This window comes from Acanthochromis polyacanthus, chromosome 5 (assembly GCF_021347895.1).
Source record: "Acanthochromis polyacanthus isolate Apoly-LR-REF ecotype Palm Island chromosome 5, KAUST_Apoly_ChrSc, whole genome shotgun sequence".
NCBI classification, from domain to species: Eukaryota; Metazoa; Chordata; class Actinopteri; family Pomacentridae; genus Acanthochromis; species Acanthochromis polyacanthus.
In genome coordinates, this window is record NC_067117.1 from 3,323,468 (window position 1) to 3,339,193 (window position 15,726).

Consider the following 15,726-nt stretch of genomic DNA (forward strand, 5'->3'; position numbering starts at 1 on the left):
CACACAGTAAACACAACCCTATGTAAAAGAAACATTGTTTTAGGTCTAGTTTTGGTCATTTTATGTCTAGTTTTGGTCATTTTATGTCTAGTTTTAATCATTTTCTGTCTAGTTTTGGTGATTTTAGGTCTCTTATGGTCATTTTACATCTAGTTTTGGTCATTTTATGTCTAATTTCAGTCATTTCATGTCTAGTTTTGGTCATTTTATGTCCAATTTCAGTCATTCTATGTCTAGTTTTAATCATTTTTGGTCTAGTTGTGGTCATTTTACATCTAGTTTTTATCATTTTGAGTCTGGTTTTGGTCATTTTATGTCTAATTTCAGTCATTTAATGTCTAGTTTTGGTCATTATATGTCTAATTTCAGTCATTTTATGTCTAGTTTTGGTCATTTGTGGTCTAGTTTTGATAATTCTGTGTCTAGCTTTGGTCATTTTAAGACTTTTTTGATCATTTTATGTCTAGTTTTGGTCATTTTACATCTAGTTTTAATCATTTTATGTCTAGTTTTGGTGATTTTAGGTCTCTTCTGGTCATTTTACATCTAGTTTTGGTCATTTTATGTCTAATTTAAGTCATTTCATGTCTAGTTTTGGTCATTTTATGTCCAATTTCAGTCATTCTATGTCTAGTTTTAATCATTTTTGATCTAGTTGTGGTCATTTTAAATCTAGTTTTATCATTTTAAGTCTGGTTTTGGTCATTTTATGTCTAATTTTGGTCTTTTTATGTTTAGTTTTGATCATTTTAAATCTGGTTTTGGTCATTTTAGGTCTAGTATAGATCTGGTTGTGATCATTTTCGGTCTATTTTTTGTAATTTTAGATTAAGTTTTGGTCATTTTTGGGCTACGTTTGGCAGTGTTGGGCAAGCTACTTGGAAACTGTAATGAGCTAAGCTACCAGCTACTCCGTGTTAAATCAAGCTTTACTACACTGAAGCGATGACCCACAGAAATGTAGCAAGCTAAGCTACAGCAATACGGCCAAAGTAGCTTAATACATTCAAGTTCCTTTTTTTTCTTACCAAAAAATTTCAGGGACTAATGAAGTCAGTCAAACGGAGACAAGAAAATGCTGACTTGTTTATTATTAAACCATCATTTTTGTTCTCAGTGCTCCAAACTTAGTAAGTTGATACACTGAGGAATATGTGGAGCTATATTTAAAATGAATCAACCTTTTTACATTAGAAATCATTGTTTTGATTTTCTTTTTAGTTTGTATTGCAGACATAATGTATCTGATAATTAAGTTGCAGTAGCTTATATTAACACACCACTTACATTGGAGGGTATAATAGGTTACATTTGATATCATTTCCATATAAAGTAAGCAATATTATAGTAAGACAATTTTATACATAATTTGGGTATTAAATCAAGTTTTATTTCTTAAGTCTAATATCTATGTAAAATCATTCAATGCTTTCCCAAAGTGCTGTATCCACTACTACTTAACTCAATTTTGGTCTTGAGTGTAAGATTAAGATATTTAATCATTTATGCCATCACTTTTGTTTCCCTTTCTGTTATTTTTTTCAGCCATTTGCTCATTAGTGTCAACAGTAATACTGAAGAAGACAGATTTTGGTTTTACTGTTACCTCGTTTTCTCCCATACCTCTTCCCTCCTATATGTATCAGTTTATTTAATCCCCCAATTTATACATATTCACACACTGCCACCACAACCTTACGCTTAATTTAATTAATTTACTGCCACGCGAATTTTAGATGTTGAAAAGTAGCTCGTTTGTGTGTGCATCTTATACTGCGGTTGACATGTGGTGGTTAGCTAATGGCTGCTGGTTGTGCATATTCGGTAGTCACCTGTATATGGGTTCTCACATTTGTATTTGACGTCTTTGAAGTTGACAGAAACTTCGCACTGGGTTGGCACAGTAGGTATCTGAAAACAACTTTTCTCCGTTTTTTCACAAAAACTCAAAAACTGAAGCGAGCGTCTGTGTGTGTGTGGATGCAGTGGAAGGGATTGTTGAATGACGACATCAACAGTTCCTCCGCTTCTATTGGTCGACACAGACATGTCGGCGTTTGGAGAGGATGTCACTGTCTGATCCTTAAAAGTGTGAGATGAGACTGCAGCAGAGCAGAAAGCTCCGCTTCAAGCAGTTCAACATTAATCATTTTTAATGTAGCTTTTTGCGTTCGCTACCGCGCTACATGACCAAAAGATCAGCTAAGCTGTTGAAACGTTTTTTGATTTTGTAAACAACGACACTACCACGTCGTTACAGAAAAATGTAGTTAAACTACTAACGACGCTATTTGTAGTGACGTTACTGCCCAACACTGACGTTTGGTCAGATTGTCTCATTTAGAAGTGTTGTATCTAATTTGGCTCATTTAGGTCTGATTTTGGTACGTTTAGGTCCAACTTTATTCATTTTTGGTCAATTTGTGTCTCATTTTAGAAGTTTTGTGTCTAATTTAGGTGTAATTTGTGTATACGTGTCTCTTTGTATCTGTTTTATGTCACTTTTTACCGCTTAGTATCACATTTTGGCTGTGTTGTGTCTCGTTGAGGTCGTTTTGTGTCTCATTTTGCAGTTTATTTTGTTCTTCTTGCCTCACCTTGTGGCTGTTTTACGCCTGCTAGTGGCCGATTAGATTCAAGCTCGGAGGAGTTGTGTTGTTGTTGATTTGTCGGTGAATTTGTCGGGTCTCTGGGTGATACCTTCAGAAACAGGAACACATGAAAGGAGAGAGAACGGAGCGAAAGAGGCAGAGAAAGAGGCGCTTTATCTGCAGAGGCAGGACGGGGTGCTCTTTCTGCTGCCTCCCAGCTGTTTGTTCTGGACACTTTACAGCGTCTTTATTCGGAGCGACGTCGGGCCTCTTTCACCTGACCCGCAGCACACACGACACGAAGGTGGGCCGGCGGTTTATCGGCGGTGTGACAGCAGAGCAGAGCAGCCGGAGGTCTGCCGAGGACTGATAAGACCAGCCGGGAAGACGGGAATAGAAGGAGAGGAGGAGGTTGTTTGGACTCGCTGCAGAAAGAAAACATCTGCAGAATTCGGCTCTTTCTTGTGGTTTTTTTTTAGTTTGTTTCTCTTCAACATCAGCCGTCCAGTCAGGAATCTGGACCTCCTGGTGACAGATATTAAGCTCATTATTCAGCCCTGATCCTTTCTTAACATCCGCTGAGTGATTAAAGAGCATCACAGATTGTTAGAAAAAAACAGAGAGTTTCACGTTGGGTTTATCAGATGTTCTGCTTCTTTCGCTGTTTGTTTTAGGACAACACTTTGTATAGTTTTGCTTCTCTTTGTGGTTGTTTGTGTCTATTTGTGTTTTTACTGTATCTGTTATTCTTTTCTGTCCCTGTTGTGTCTCTTTGTTGTTGTTTGTGTTTTTTGTGTCTTTTTGTGGTTGTTGTGTGTCTCTGTAATTGTTTTACATCTCTGTGGTTGTTTTGAATCTTTTTGTGGTTATTTTGCCTCTTTTTGTGGTTGTTTTGCATCTTTTTGTGGTTATTTTGCATCTTTTGTGGTTGTTTTGTGTGTCTCTGTAGTTGTTTGGTGTTTTTTATGTCTCTGTGGTTTTCGTGTCTTTTGTGGTTATTTTGTGTCTCTTAGTGGTTGTTTTGTGTCTTTTTGTGGTTGTTTGCATCTTTTTGTGGTTATTTTGTGTCTCTTTGTGATTGTTTCGTGTGTCTCTGTAGTTGTTTTGTTTTTTCTTTGTGGTTCTTTTGTGTCTGTATTGTTGCTTTGTGTTTTTTACGTCTCTTTGTGGTTGTTTTGTATCTTTTTGTGGTTATTTTGCATCTTTTTGTGGTTGTTTTGTGTCTCTTTGTGGTTGTTTTGCATCTTTTGTGGTTGTTTTGTGTCTCTTTGTGGTTGTTTTGCATCTTTTTGTGGTTGTTTTGTGTCTCTTTGTGGTTGTTTTGCATCTTTTTGTGGTTGTTTTTTTGTGTGTCTTTGTGGTTGTTTCGTGTGTCTATAGTTGTTTTGTGTTTCTTTGTGGCTCTTTTTCATCTCTTTTGTGTCTGTATTGTTGTTTTGTGTTTGTTTTACGTCTCTTTGTGGTGATACACATTTCATAGTTGTTTTGTTCCTTTTGCATCTATTTGTGATGTGTCTTGCATATTTTTTTTTTGCTTTACGTCTGTTTGTTGCTGTTCTGTCTCTTTTTGGTTGTTGTACATCTTCTTTTTCCCATGTTTTTGTGTCTCATTTCGCTCACTTTCCCTCTTATTTTACACCATGTGGTTGTTTAGAGTCTCATTTTAGCTGGTTTGCATTTTATCTTTGTCATTTTATCTGTTTCTGGTCTGTTGTTGTTTTTTGGCAGCAGTAAATTCCTCTCAGGCATGTTGTGACAATAATTACAAACAACATTTTGTCATCGTTTAGCTGCCGTCGACTCCAAAAGCAGACTGAATATTCTGAGAGATTTCCTTCAGTACTGACGGCATATATTGTCTGGTTTGACTTTGAATTGTGTTTATTTCATCTCGTCTGAAGCCTGTTGGACTGAACCTCTGATGAGGACGGTCTCCAGCTGCAGAGGAACATGTGGCGGGTTTCAGGGTTCTGATTGGTTCTCCAGCAGCTGTGACACTCTTCAAAGACCTCAGTGAATTATTGAAGAGCCCCGCTGACAGATGCTGTCTCCATCTAAATGATTGATCCGGTTTGTGGCGTCTGAGCTCCGTTTGAGAGGCAGGCAGGCAGGCTCTCATTTTCAGTGTTACATGTTGACATTTTGGTCATTTTATGTCTTATTTAGTGGTTCAGTTCCTGTATGTGTTTCTGTTTGGTCACATTCTGCACATTGTGTCTCATTTTGGACATTTTGAATCTAATTTGGAAATTTTTTATGTCTAAGTTTCATCATTTTATGTTTAATTCGGGACATTTTAGGTCTAATTTTGGACATTTTCGGTTTGATTTGGGAGATTTAGTGCTTAATTTTAAAGGTTATTTGTCTCTGGTCACATTGTGCATCATTTTGGTCATTTTATGTCTCATTCTGGAAGTTCTGTGTCTCGGAACATTTTTTTAAAATCTCAGTTTGAACATTTTATGTCTCATTTTAGACATTTTTCAGCAGACTTTGGTAAATTTTTGTACCATTTTTGATGTTTTGAGTGTCATATGGAACTTTCTGTGACTAATAGGGTCATTCTGGATGTTCTGTGTCTCATTTTGATATCTCAATAGTTTCATATCTCCTTGGCATTGGATGCATCATTCTCGGTGGAGGTCTTTGCTTAGCTGTGACCGTGCGTTAGAAGCTGAGGATGGGATGGATGGGATGGATGTGATGGATGGATGGATGGATGTGATGGATGGATGTGATGGATGGATGTGATGGATGAATGGATGTGATGGATGGACGTGATGGATGGATGGATGGATGTGATGGATGGATGTGATGGATGGATGTGATGGATGGATGTGATGGGTGAATGGATGTGATGGATGGATGTGATGGGTGGATGGATGTGATGGATGGATGTGATGGGTGGATGGATGTGATGGATGGATGTGATGGGTGGATGGATGGATGTGATGGATGGATGGATGTGATGGATGGACGTGATGGATGGATGGATGGATGTGATGGATGGATGTGATGGGTGAATGGATGTGATGGATGGACGTGATGGATGTGATGGATGGATGTGATGGGTGGATGGATGTGATGGATCGATGTGATGGATGTGATGGATGGATGTGATGGATGGATGGATGTGATGGATGGATGGATGGATGGATGGATGGATGATGGATGTGATGGATGGATGGATGAGATGGATGGATGGGATGGATGGATGTGATTGATGGATGTGATGGATGGGATGGATGGATGTGATTGATGGATGTGATGGATGGATGGATGATGTGATAGATGGATGTGATGGATGTGATGGATGGACGTGATGGATGGATGTGATGGATGGACGTGATGGATGGACGTGATGGATGGACGTGATGGATGGATGCGATGGATGGATGTGATGGATGGATGGATGGATGGATGGATGATGGATGTGATGGATGGATGGATGAGATGGATGGATGGATGGATGGGATGGATGGATGTGATTGATGGATGGGATGGATGGATGTGATTGATGGATGTGATGGATGGATGGATGATGTGATTGATGGATGGATGTGATGGATGGACGTGATGGATGGACGTGATGGATGGACGCGATGGATGGATGCGATGGATGGATGTGATGGATGGATGTGATGGATGGATGGATGGATGGATGGATGGATGGATGATGGATGTGATGGATGGATGGATGGATGAGATGGATGGATGGATGGATGGGATGGATGGATGTGATTGATGGATGGGATGGATGGATGTGATTGATGGATGTGATGGATGGATGGATGATGTGATTGATGGATGGATGTGATGGATGGACGTGATGGATGGACGTGATGGATGGATGTGATGATGGATGTGATGGATGGATGTGATGATGGATGTGATGGATGGATGTGATGAAGTGCCCAGAAAGCCACAATAGACGTGAAGAGAAAGGAGGAGAGTGGGAGGAAGAGATGCTTTTCTCTTTTCTTTTTCCTCCTCGGTTTGGCCGGCTGCCTTTCAGAGGATTAGAGGCTGTTGTTTTTTTTTTTCTCTCTTTCTGCTTCTGGATCTTCACCGTGGCCAAACAGCAGCCCGGGGCCGATCAGGCCGTCGGCTCGGTGCAGCGTTTCATCCTGCAGGTTATCGGCTCCACGCTGGGAGTCTGGGGGAGTCGGGGTGAGGGCGGCTGGAGATAACATCCAGAGTGGGTTTTTAACTTTCCTCCGGGTGCCGGAACCAACGGCTCATTCAGATTGCTCTTTGTAGATAATCTGTCTGAGGACGTCCTCGGCTTGGTGGAACTGATCAGCTGTGGGTCACGGCATCATCCTGGATTCCCCCCGAGTCCTTCAGAAACCTTCAGACACTAAAACCACCAAAACACAGTCACTGCTTCAGTCAGCAGAGCTCCTACCACAATGTTAGCTCTCATTTAGGACATTATGCATCATTTTAGGTCTGGTTTAGGTCAAATATTAGTCATTTTAGGTCTGGTTTTGATCATTTTAGGTCTAGTTTTGTACATTTTAGGTCTAATTTTAGTCATTTTATGTCTAGTTTTGGTTATTTTAGGTCTAGTTTTGGTCATTTTAGGTCTAGTTTTGGTCATTTTAGGTCAATTTTTGGCCAGTTTGTGTTTTATATTAGAATTTTTTGGTAATTTTCGGTCTAATTTTTATATTTTTGGGGCTAATTTTGATCAGTTTGTCTCATTTTAGACGTTTTATGTCTAATTTTAGTCATTTTAGGTCTAAATCTGCTCAGTTTGTGTCTAATTGTGGTCATTATGTGTCCCATTCTGGTCCATTTAGGTATAAATTTGGTCACTTTAGGTCTGATTTATAAGGTTTGTGTCTTATTTTATAAGTTTTATTTCTAGTTTTGGTCATTTTAAATCAGGCTTTAGACTTTATAGGTCTGATTTTAGAAGTTTTGTGTATGGTTTTGGTGATTTTTATAATCATTTTTAACATTTTGTGTCTAATTCTGGTCATTATTTGTCTCATTTCGGTAGTTTTACGTCTCGTTGGTATTAAACGTCTCACTCTACCAGTTTCTGACATCAATAAATCAGCAGAGCTCCTTCAACAAGAGCCTGGACCTGATTTACAGGATCTTTACATCATTTCACATCATCCCATATTGAAAATTAAATATTCAGGACACTTGTGACTGATCCTCTCCGTCCCGTTCAGATGAAATATTAACAATAATAATACGCTGCATTTTAAAGTCTCCTCTGCTTCCTCACAGACTTTGGTCATTCTGGATGTTTTCTGTCTCATTTTGAGCATCTTGCGTCTCTTTTTGGTAATTTTACAACTCATTAACGTTAGATGTGAGATTTTTGGACGCTTTGAGTTTGATTTCAGACAGATCGTGTCCAATTTACACGATTCTGGGTCTCATTGTGGATATTTTATACCTAATTTAAGAGGTTTAGCGCCTAATATCCAAAATTACATGTCTGTTTTTGGACATTTTTCGCTTCACTTTGAACATTTTAAGTCTCACTTTAGATGTTTGGCATCAGACTTTGATCATTTTCTGTCTGATTTTGGTAGCTCTTTGTTTCATTTTGGTAGTTTTGTGTCTGTTTTTAGAAGTTTTCTTTCTAATTTTGGTCATTTTAGGTCTATTTTTAGACATTTTGAATCTCATTTCAGTAGTTTCGTGTCTCATTTTGGACATTTTTATCTCATTTTGGTAGTTTTTTGTTTCATTTTGGTAGCTTTGTGTCTATTTTTTGAAGTTTTCTTTCTAATTTTGGTCATTTTAGGTCTATTTTTAGACATTTTGCATCTCATTTTGGACATTTTATGTCTCATTTTGTTAGTTTAGCATCTCATTTTGAACATTTTATGTCTCATTTTGGTAGTTTAGCATCTCATTTTGAACATTTTATGTCTCATTTCGGTAGTTTCGTGTCTCATTTTGGACCTTTTTTGACTCATTTTGGTAGTTTTTTGTTTCATTTTGGTAGCTTTGTGTCTATTTTTGGAAGTTTTCTTTCTAATTTTGGTCATTTTAGGTCTATTTTTAGACATTTTGCATCTCATTTTGGACATTTTATGTCTCATTTTGTTAGTTTAGCATCTCATTTTGAACATTTTATGTCTCATTTTGGTAGTTTAGCATCTCATTTTGAACATTTTATGTCTCATTTCGGTAGTTTCGTGTCTCATTTTGGACCTTTTTTGACTCATTTTGGTAGTTTTTTGTTTCATTTTGGTAGTTTTGTGTCTATTTTTGGAAGTTTTCTTTCTAATTTTGGTCATTTTAGGTCTATTTTTAGACATTTTGCATCTCATTTTGGACATTTTATGTCTCATTTTGTTAGTTTAGCATCTCATTTTGAACATTTTATGTCTCATTTTGGTAGTTTAGCATCTCATTTTGAACATTTTATGCCTCATTTTGGTAGTTTAGCGGGTTTTCTTTGGTATTAAATGTGTATATAAGACTCTCCGGCCTCCCGTCAGTCAGCAGAGCTTCTCCAGACTCTGGAACTCATTTTCAGGCTTTTTGCATTTTAGCTCGTTTCAAATAATGGCATATTGAAAATTAAATATTCAGGACACTTCTGCCTAATCCGCTCCGCCTTTTTCAAATGGATTATTAATAATAATGTCAGACTTTTCAAACTGTCGTCGGCTTCCTGGTTTCCATGAAGTAAAGAAGCTCCAGAATTGGAGCATTAACTCAGACAGACGGCTCTGAACTGGTTTAACTGCAGCACCTGACAGAAATGTTCAGAGGTTGTTGCTTCTTTATCTTAGCCTGATTGATTAATTTGACATTTCCACAGCCTGTCAGATGTGAAAATGTCCTGCTTTCTTTGTCATATCTCATTGTAAGCTCAATGTTTTTACATATTTGGACTTTGGTTGAATAAAATTAGACGTTTTACAGACGTCATGACTCCTGATGTGAAGTTGTTGGTTGTTTTGCATCTAATTTTTGTTGTTTAATATCTCAGTTTAGATGCTTTTCTGGTTTCATTTTGGTGGTTTTACATTTTGCTACTATTATACATCTCATTTTGGACACTTTCCATCTTTTTTGGATGTTTTTCTTTTTCTCATTTTGGTAGTTTTATATATTAATAATGTTAAAAGACTCATTTTACTTTTTTTTTTTGGTCCATTTTGGCCATTTTGATGGTTTAGTATCGAATTTTGTTGGTTTTACAATTTGTCATCTCATTAGGGAGATTATTTGAAAGATCTTTGTCTCGTTTTGTTGTTTTGTTGGGTCTCATTTTGAGTATTTTACTTCATTTTCATGGTTTTGCATTTTGCGGGTCTCATTTTGGACAATTTGTTTCTCATTTTGGACAGTTTGTGTCTCATTTTGGACAATTTGTTTCTCATTTTGGACAATTTGTGTCTCATTTTGGACAATTTGTGTCTCATTTTGGACAATTTGTTTCTCATTTTGGACAGTTTGTGTCTCATTTTGGACAGTTTGTGTCTCATTTTGGACAATTTGTTTCTCATTTTGGACAGTTTGTGTCTCATTTTGGACAATTTTTTTCTCATTTTGGACAATTGTGTCTCATTTTGGTCAATTTGTGTCTCATTTTGGACAGTTTGTTTCTCATTTTAGGCATTTTTTTTGCCTCATTTTATCCATTTTAGTCTAATTTTGTTGGTTTTGCGTTTTATTACCATTATACGTCTTACTTTGGACATTTTAGGTCTTTTTTGGCTGTTTAATGCCTCATATTTTAGGTTTTTTCATTTTACATTTTAGTTTTTTGTCTTTGTTTTTGGTGTTTTCTGCATCTTGTTGATGTCATAGCTCTCATTTTAGACATTTGTGGTTGTTTAGTATCTCATTTGTTGATTTTTTTTCTCATCTTAGCTGTCTTCTCTCTCATTTTTGGATGTCTTACTTCTTATTTTGGAAACATTTGCTCCTGTTTTGCCCTTCATTTCTTTTTAATTGTGCTGAGGCTCCAGCACCCCAGCGACCCTAGTGAGGATAAAGTGGTGGATGGATGGATGGATGGATGGATGACTAAACTTTCCCACGTGAAAGAAGCTTGAGCTGCCGGTTCATAATAACATTGACTGTTCGTGTTAGAGGAGGTTCTGAGGATCTAGACCAACCAGATTTCCACCCTCCAGCTGTGCGTCGGTCCTCCCACTCATCGCTGCTGCAGTCGGAGTAGATCCAGGTGGAATTTATCCGTATTGACGTTCCACTAATAGAGTATTCATTACTCATTAGCAGCAGTCAGCTGTCAGATCAATAAGACCTCAGCCGGAGCAACAAGCCCGAGCCAAAGCAAATCCGAGCTGAACGTCAGATCAGATCTCCGTGATAAATCTGAGGCCGAGACGTCGTAAAAACCGCAGTCGATCCTGAAAACCGGCTTCACGGTGTGGTGGACTTTTACACCGTGTGTCTCAGTTTGGTAGTTCTGCGTCTTATTTACGGATAGTTGGTCTCATTTTGGTGATTTTTTGTGTCATTTTAGATGGATTTTGTCAAAATTTGGACTCTTTAGTGCTCATTTTGAGCCTCAGGTTAAGTTTTTTCTTCCAACCTCAGCAACATCTGCTACTTCCACTTTGTTTTTGACGATGTTTTGTAATATTCCGGTTGTTTTGAGTCTTATTTTGGACATTTTGTATAAAAAATTAGGTTATGTTGTGTCTCTTTTTGTCTGCAGTGTTGCACTTTATTCACTTCTTATCAAAATAATTGTAACCTTTATCATGTGTGGCTGTTTTTTTAAACATAATTTAACTTTACATTTGAAGTAATTAAGGAAACTGGTTTGAAACAGTTTGGTGGCGGTTTTCATTTTTGACATTTTCTGTGTCAATAGGGTCATTTTGTTTTCCCAGCTTGGTTGTTTTGTCCGATTTTGGTTGTTTTGCATGGCACTTTAATTTTTTCCACATTTTATCTGTTTTGCATCTTATTTGGGATGTATGAAGTACCACTTTGGACATTTTGTGTCTAGTTTTAGTTGTTTTGTGACCTGTTTTTGGTTGTTTCTCTTGTTGTGGTTGTTTTGTATCTCATTTTATTGTCTTTGTTTGGCACATTTGTCTGTTTTGAGTGATATTTGGGAAGTATGAAGTCTCATTTTGGACATTTTGTGTCTCATTTTAATTGTTTTGTGACCTGTTCTTGGTTGTTTCTCTTATTTTGGTTGTTTAGTGCTTTATTTTATTCGTTTTTTGGCACATTTTGTCTGTTTTGAGTCTTATATAGGATGTCTGAAATGTCATTTTGGACATTTTGTGTCTAATTTTGGTCGTTTTGTGTCTAATTTTTTTTCTCATTTGGCAAATTTTGACAGTTTTAATACTGTTTTGGGATGTATTGAGTCTTGTTTTGGATTTTTTTTTTTGTCTCATTTGGGTCATTTTTATTTCATTTTGATTCTTTTGAGCGTCATTTGGGATTTATTGAATCTCATTTTGGTCTTTTTGTGTCTCCTTTTAGACATTTTGTGTCACAATTTGCTCTTTTTGTGTCTCAGTTTTAGTTGTTCCTAGTGTTTGTTTTCTGGTCTTGTTGCGTCTTATTTTGTTTTTGTGTCTCATTGAGGCATTTCTCATTTTGGTTGTTTTACATCTCATTTTAGATTGGTTATATTTGTTTATTATGGGCTGTCAGTGGTAGAAGCTGTTTTATAAAGCTTCACTTCAGTCTCAAAGTGCACGTCTCTGTTCAATCTTTGACACATTTGATTTCATAAACGATCAGTTATTGCTGGTGTTGACTACAGAGAAGCAGCTGCATCAGAGCCAAAGTAGCGCATTTAGTTCAGTTTATCAGGAATCAGCTGGTAAGATAAGCAGCCAAATGTTGAATGTTGATTCCAGTGACTCTTGGTTCTGCTTGCTGTTTCCTCTGCAGATGGAGGACATGCAGTGGCCTCGGGGCGAGCAGGACGTTCCCACCTCCGTCTGCAGCCTTCCCTGTAAAGCCGGCGAGAGGAAGAAGGTGGTGAAGGGCATGCCGTGCTGCTGGCACTGCGAGCCCTGCGACGGCTACCAGTACCAGCCGGACGAGTTCAACTGCAAGCTGTGCTCCTACAACATGAGGCCCAGCGCCAACCGCTCGTCCTGCCAGCCCATCCCCATCATCAAGCTGGAGTGGCACTCTCCGTGGGCCGTGATCCCCGTCTTCCTGGCCATGCTGGGCATCATCGCCACCATCTTCGTCATGGCCACGTTCGTACGCTACAACGACACGCCCATCGTCCGGGCGTCGGGCCGCGAGCTGAGCTACGTCCTCCTGACCGGAATCTTCCTGTGCTACATCATCACCTTCGTCATGATCGCCAAGCCGGACGTCGGCGTCTGCTCCTTCAGGAGGATCTTCCTCGGCCTCGGCATGTGCATCAGCTACGCCGCCCTGCTCACCAAAACCAACCGCATCTACCGGATCTTCGAACAGGGCAAGAAGTCGGTGACGGCGCCGCGGCTGATCAGCCCCACCTCGCAGCTGGCCATCACCTCCAGCCTGATCTCGGTGCAGCTGCTGGGGGTTCTGGTGTGGTTCAGCGTGGATCCGCCCAACACCATCGTGGACTACGACGAGCAGAAGACCATCAACCCGGACCTGGCGCGAGGCGTGCTGAAATGCGACATCACGGATCTGCAGATCATCTGCTCGCTGGGTTACAGTATCTTGCTGATGGTGACGTGTACTGTTTACGCCATAAAGACCCGCGGCGTCCCCGAGAACTTTAACGAGGCCAAACCCATCGGCTTCACCATGTACACCACCTGCATCGTGTGGCTCGCCTTCATCCCCATCTTCTTCGGCACGTCGCAGTCAGCGGAGAAGGTAAGAACCAGACGGAAACCTTCTACGTTTATTAATATCAATGTTTTCCTTTGGTTAGAAGATTACAACTGTGGAAGAAATTTCACTCAGAGTCTTTCAAAGTTTGGTGTAGTGGGATGTTTATTGGTATTCCAGCATACAGTGGACAACACAGAGCATGAGTATGTGGAGAGAAGCCACAGTGGTAGTTCTGTGTCTCATTTTGCATCTCATTTCAGTAGTTCTGGGTCTCATTTCGGTCGTTTTTGCTTCTCATTTTGGTAGTTTTGTGTGTCATTTTGGACATTGTGCATCTCATTTCTGTAGTTTTGGGTGTCATTTTGGATATTTTGTGTCTCATTTTGGTAATTTTGAATTTTATTTTGACTGCTCTGGTCTATTTGTTCCTCATTTTGATCATTTTGCGTCTTGTTTTGGCTGTTTCACCTCTTGTTTCAGTCGTTTTACGTCTAGTTTTGGTTGTCCTGGTCATTTTGTGTCTGATTTTGCTCGTTGTAAATCTCGTCTTCGTACTTTTTTCCATTTGTTAACTTTTCTACTTTGGCCTTTGGCTTCTCTTCTGTCACATCACTTCTTTTTAGACGAGGTGCTGACCAAATCTTCTTAACGGCACAAAAACCTTAAAATTCCAAATAACGCCCCTGAGCCGTCAGCTCTGTTAGAGTTTAAAAACTTTGCGTAACAGGCCTGTAGAATCCGTGAAACAGCAACACTATCAGGCTGAACTCTGGAGCCTCTCTTGAACTTCTCCGGCATTAGCGGCGGGGTGAATTTAAATTGCGTTTTGATGAAGTACAAATATCCCTCTAATACCTGAGCTGCCGGTGATTGAAGCTCGGAGCCAGAGGCAGAGATTAGAGCTGCTGGAGGTGAACCTTATCAGGTGACACCGCCTCGCTCCGGTCTGATCTCACCGGAAGGACTGAGCCGCTCTGAGTGTCTCAGACATGGACTGGACTAAACCTTGATGGACCGCTGTCCTGTCCTCAGGGGAACACTTGTCCACTCACATTGCATCAGGCCACTCTGATAATCTGCTCAAAGAGGCGATCCTAAAGCTGAACACAGCTCTGCTCCTCACCCCACACACTGAGCTGTTCCTGCTGCGAGGCCGTTTTTGGTTAGTTTTTCTTGTAGTAAAAGGAAACAGTAACAGAAAATAGGGGAAAAGAAGGAAAAAAGCAGCAACTTATTTATACTTGGTCGCCATAACTGTTAACCATAAGTTTCCTTGTGCAGTGATGCTCTGCTCCTAGAGCTCCTGCAACACTTTAAATGAGGACTGAAAGTGCTGTTAACATGTCAAGCTCCATCTGTGGTGAAATTTCTCAACTCTTCTTTGTTTTGTGCCAATTTAATGTTTCGCTTTGGTCATTTTGTGCCTCATCTTAATTGTTTTGTGCCTTATTTTGGTCATTTTGTGCCTTATTTTGGTCATTTTGTGTCTTATTTTGGTCATTTTGTGCCACATTTTGGTCGTTTTGTGTCTTATTTTGGTCGTTTTGTTCCTCATTTTGGTCGTTTTGTGCCTCGTTTTGGTCGTTTTGTGTCTTATTTTGGTCATTTTGTGCCTCATTTTGGTCATTTTGTGCCTCGTTTTGGTCGTTTTGTGCCTCGTTTTGGTCGTTTTGTGTCTTATTTTGGTCGTTTTGTGCCTCGTTTTGGTCGTTTTGTGTCTTATTTTGGTCATTTTGTGCCTCATTTTGGTCATTTTGTGCCTCATTTTGGTCGCTTTGTGCCTCGTTTTGGTCGTTTTGTGTCTTATTTTGGTCGTTTTGTTCCTCATTTTGGTCATTTTGTGCCTCATTTTGGTCATTTTGTGCCTCATTTTGGTCGTTTTGTGCCTCGTTTTGGTCGTTTTGTATCTTATTTTGGTCATTTTGTGCCTCATTTTGGTCGTTTTGTGCCTCGTTTTGGTCGTTTTGTATCTTATTTTGGTCATTTTGTGCCTCATTTTGGTCGTTTTGTGCCTCGTTTTGGTCGTTTTGTATCTTATTTTGGTCATCTTGTGCCTCATTTTGGTCATTTTGTGCCTCATTTTGGTCGTTCTGTGCCTCATTTTGGTGTTTTTGCCTCGTTTGAGTAGTTTTGTCCCTCAGTTTGTTTTGTGCATCATTTTGGTCATTTTGTATGTATCTGACTCCCTTTCTTGGTATTTGATTGGCTCTTTTTGCTCTTTATAATGATATGTTGGTCATGTTTTGCAGAATTTGCTCTGTTACTCATTTTGCACCATATTTTGGTCCTTTTTTTTTGCATAACTGTTGTTGTTTTGGTCATTTTGTGCCTTTTTTGTGCATTTTTTTGTCTTTAGTGTGGTTTT

At 39.1% G+C, this 15,726-nt stretch overlaps 1 protein-coding gene across 1 annotated transcript in view; it reads left to right on the forward strand.

The window, feature by feature from the left end:
• Positions 1-15,726, forward strand: part of LOC110966357 (metabotropic glutamate receptor 7) — a 262,684-nt gene that overhangs the window by 212,449 nt on the left and 34,509 nt on the right. Inside the window, 1 exon segment of the mRNA XM_051948878.1 lies at positions 12,468-13,403. Coding sequence (XP_051804838.1) covers positions 12,468-13,403 — 936 coding nt within the window.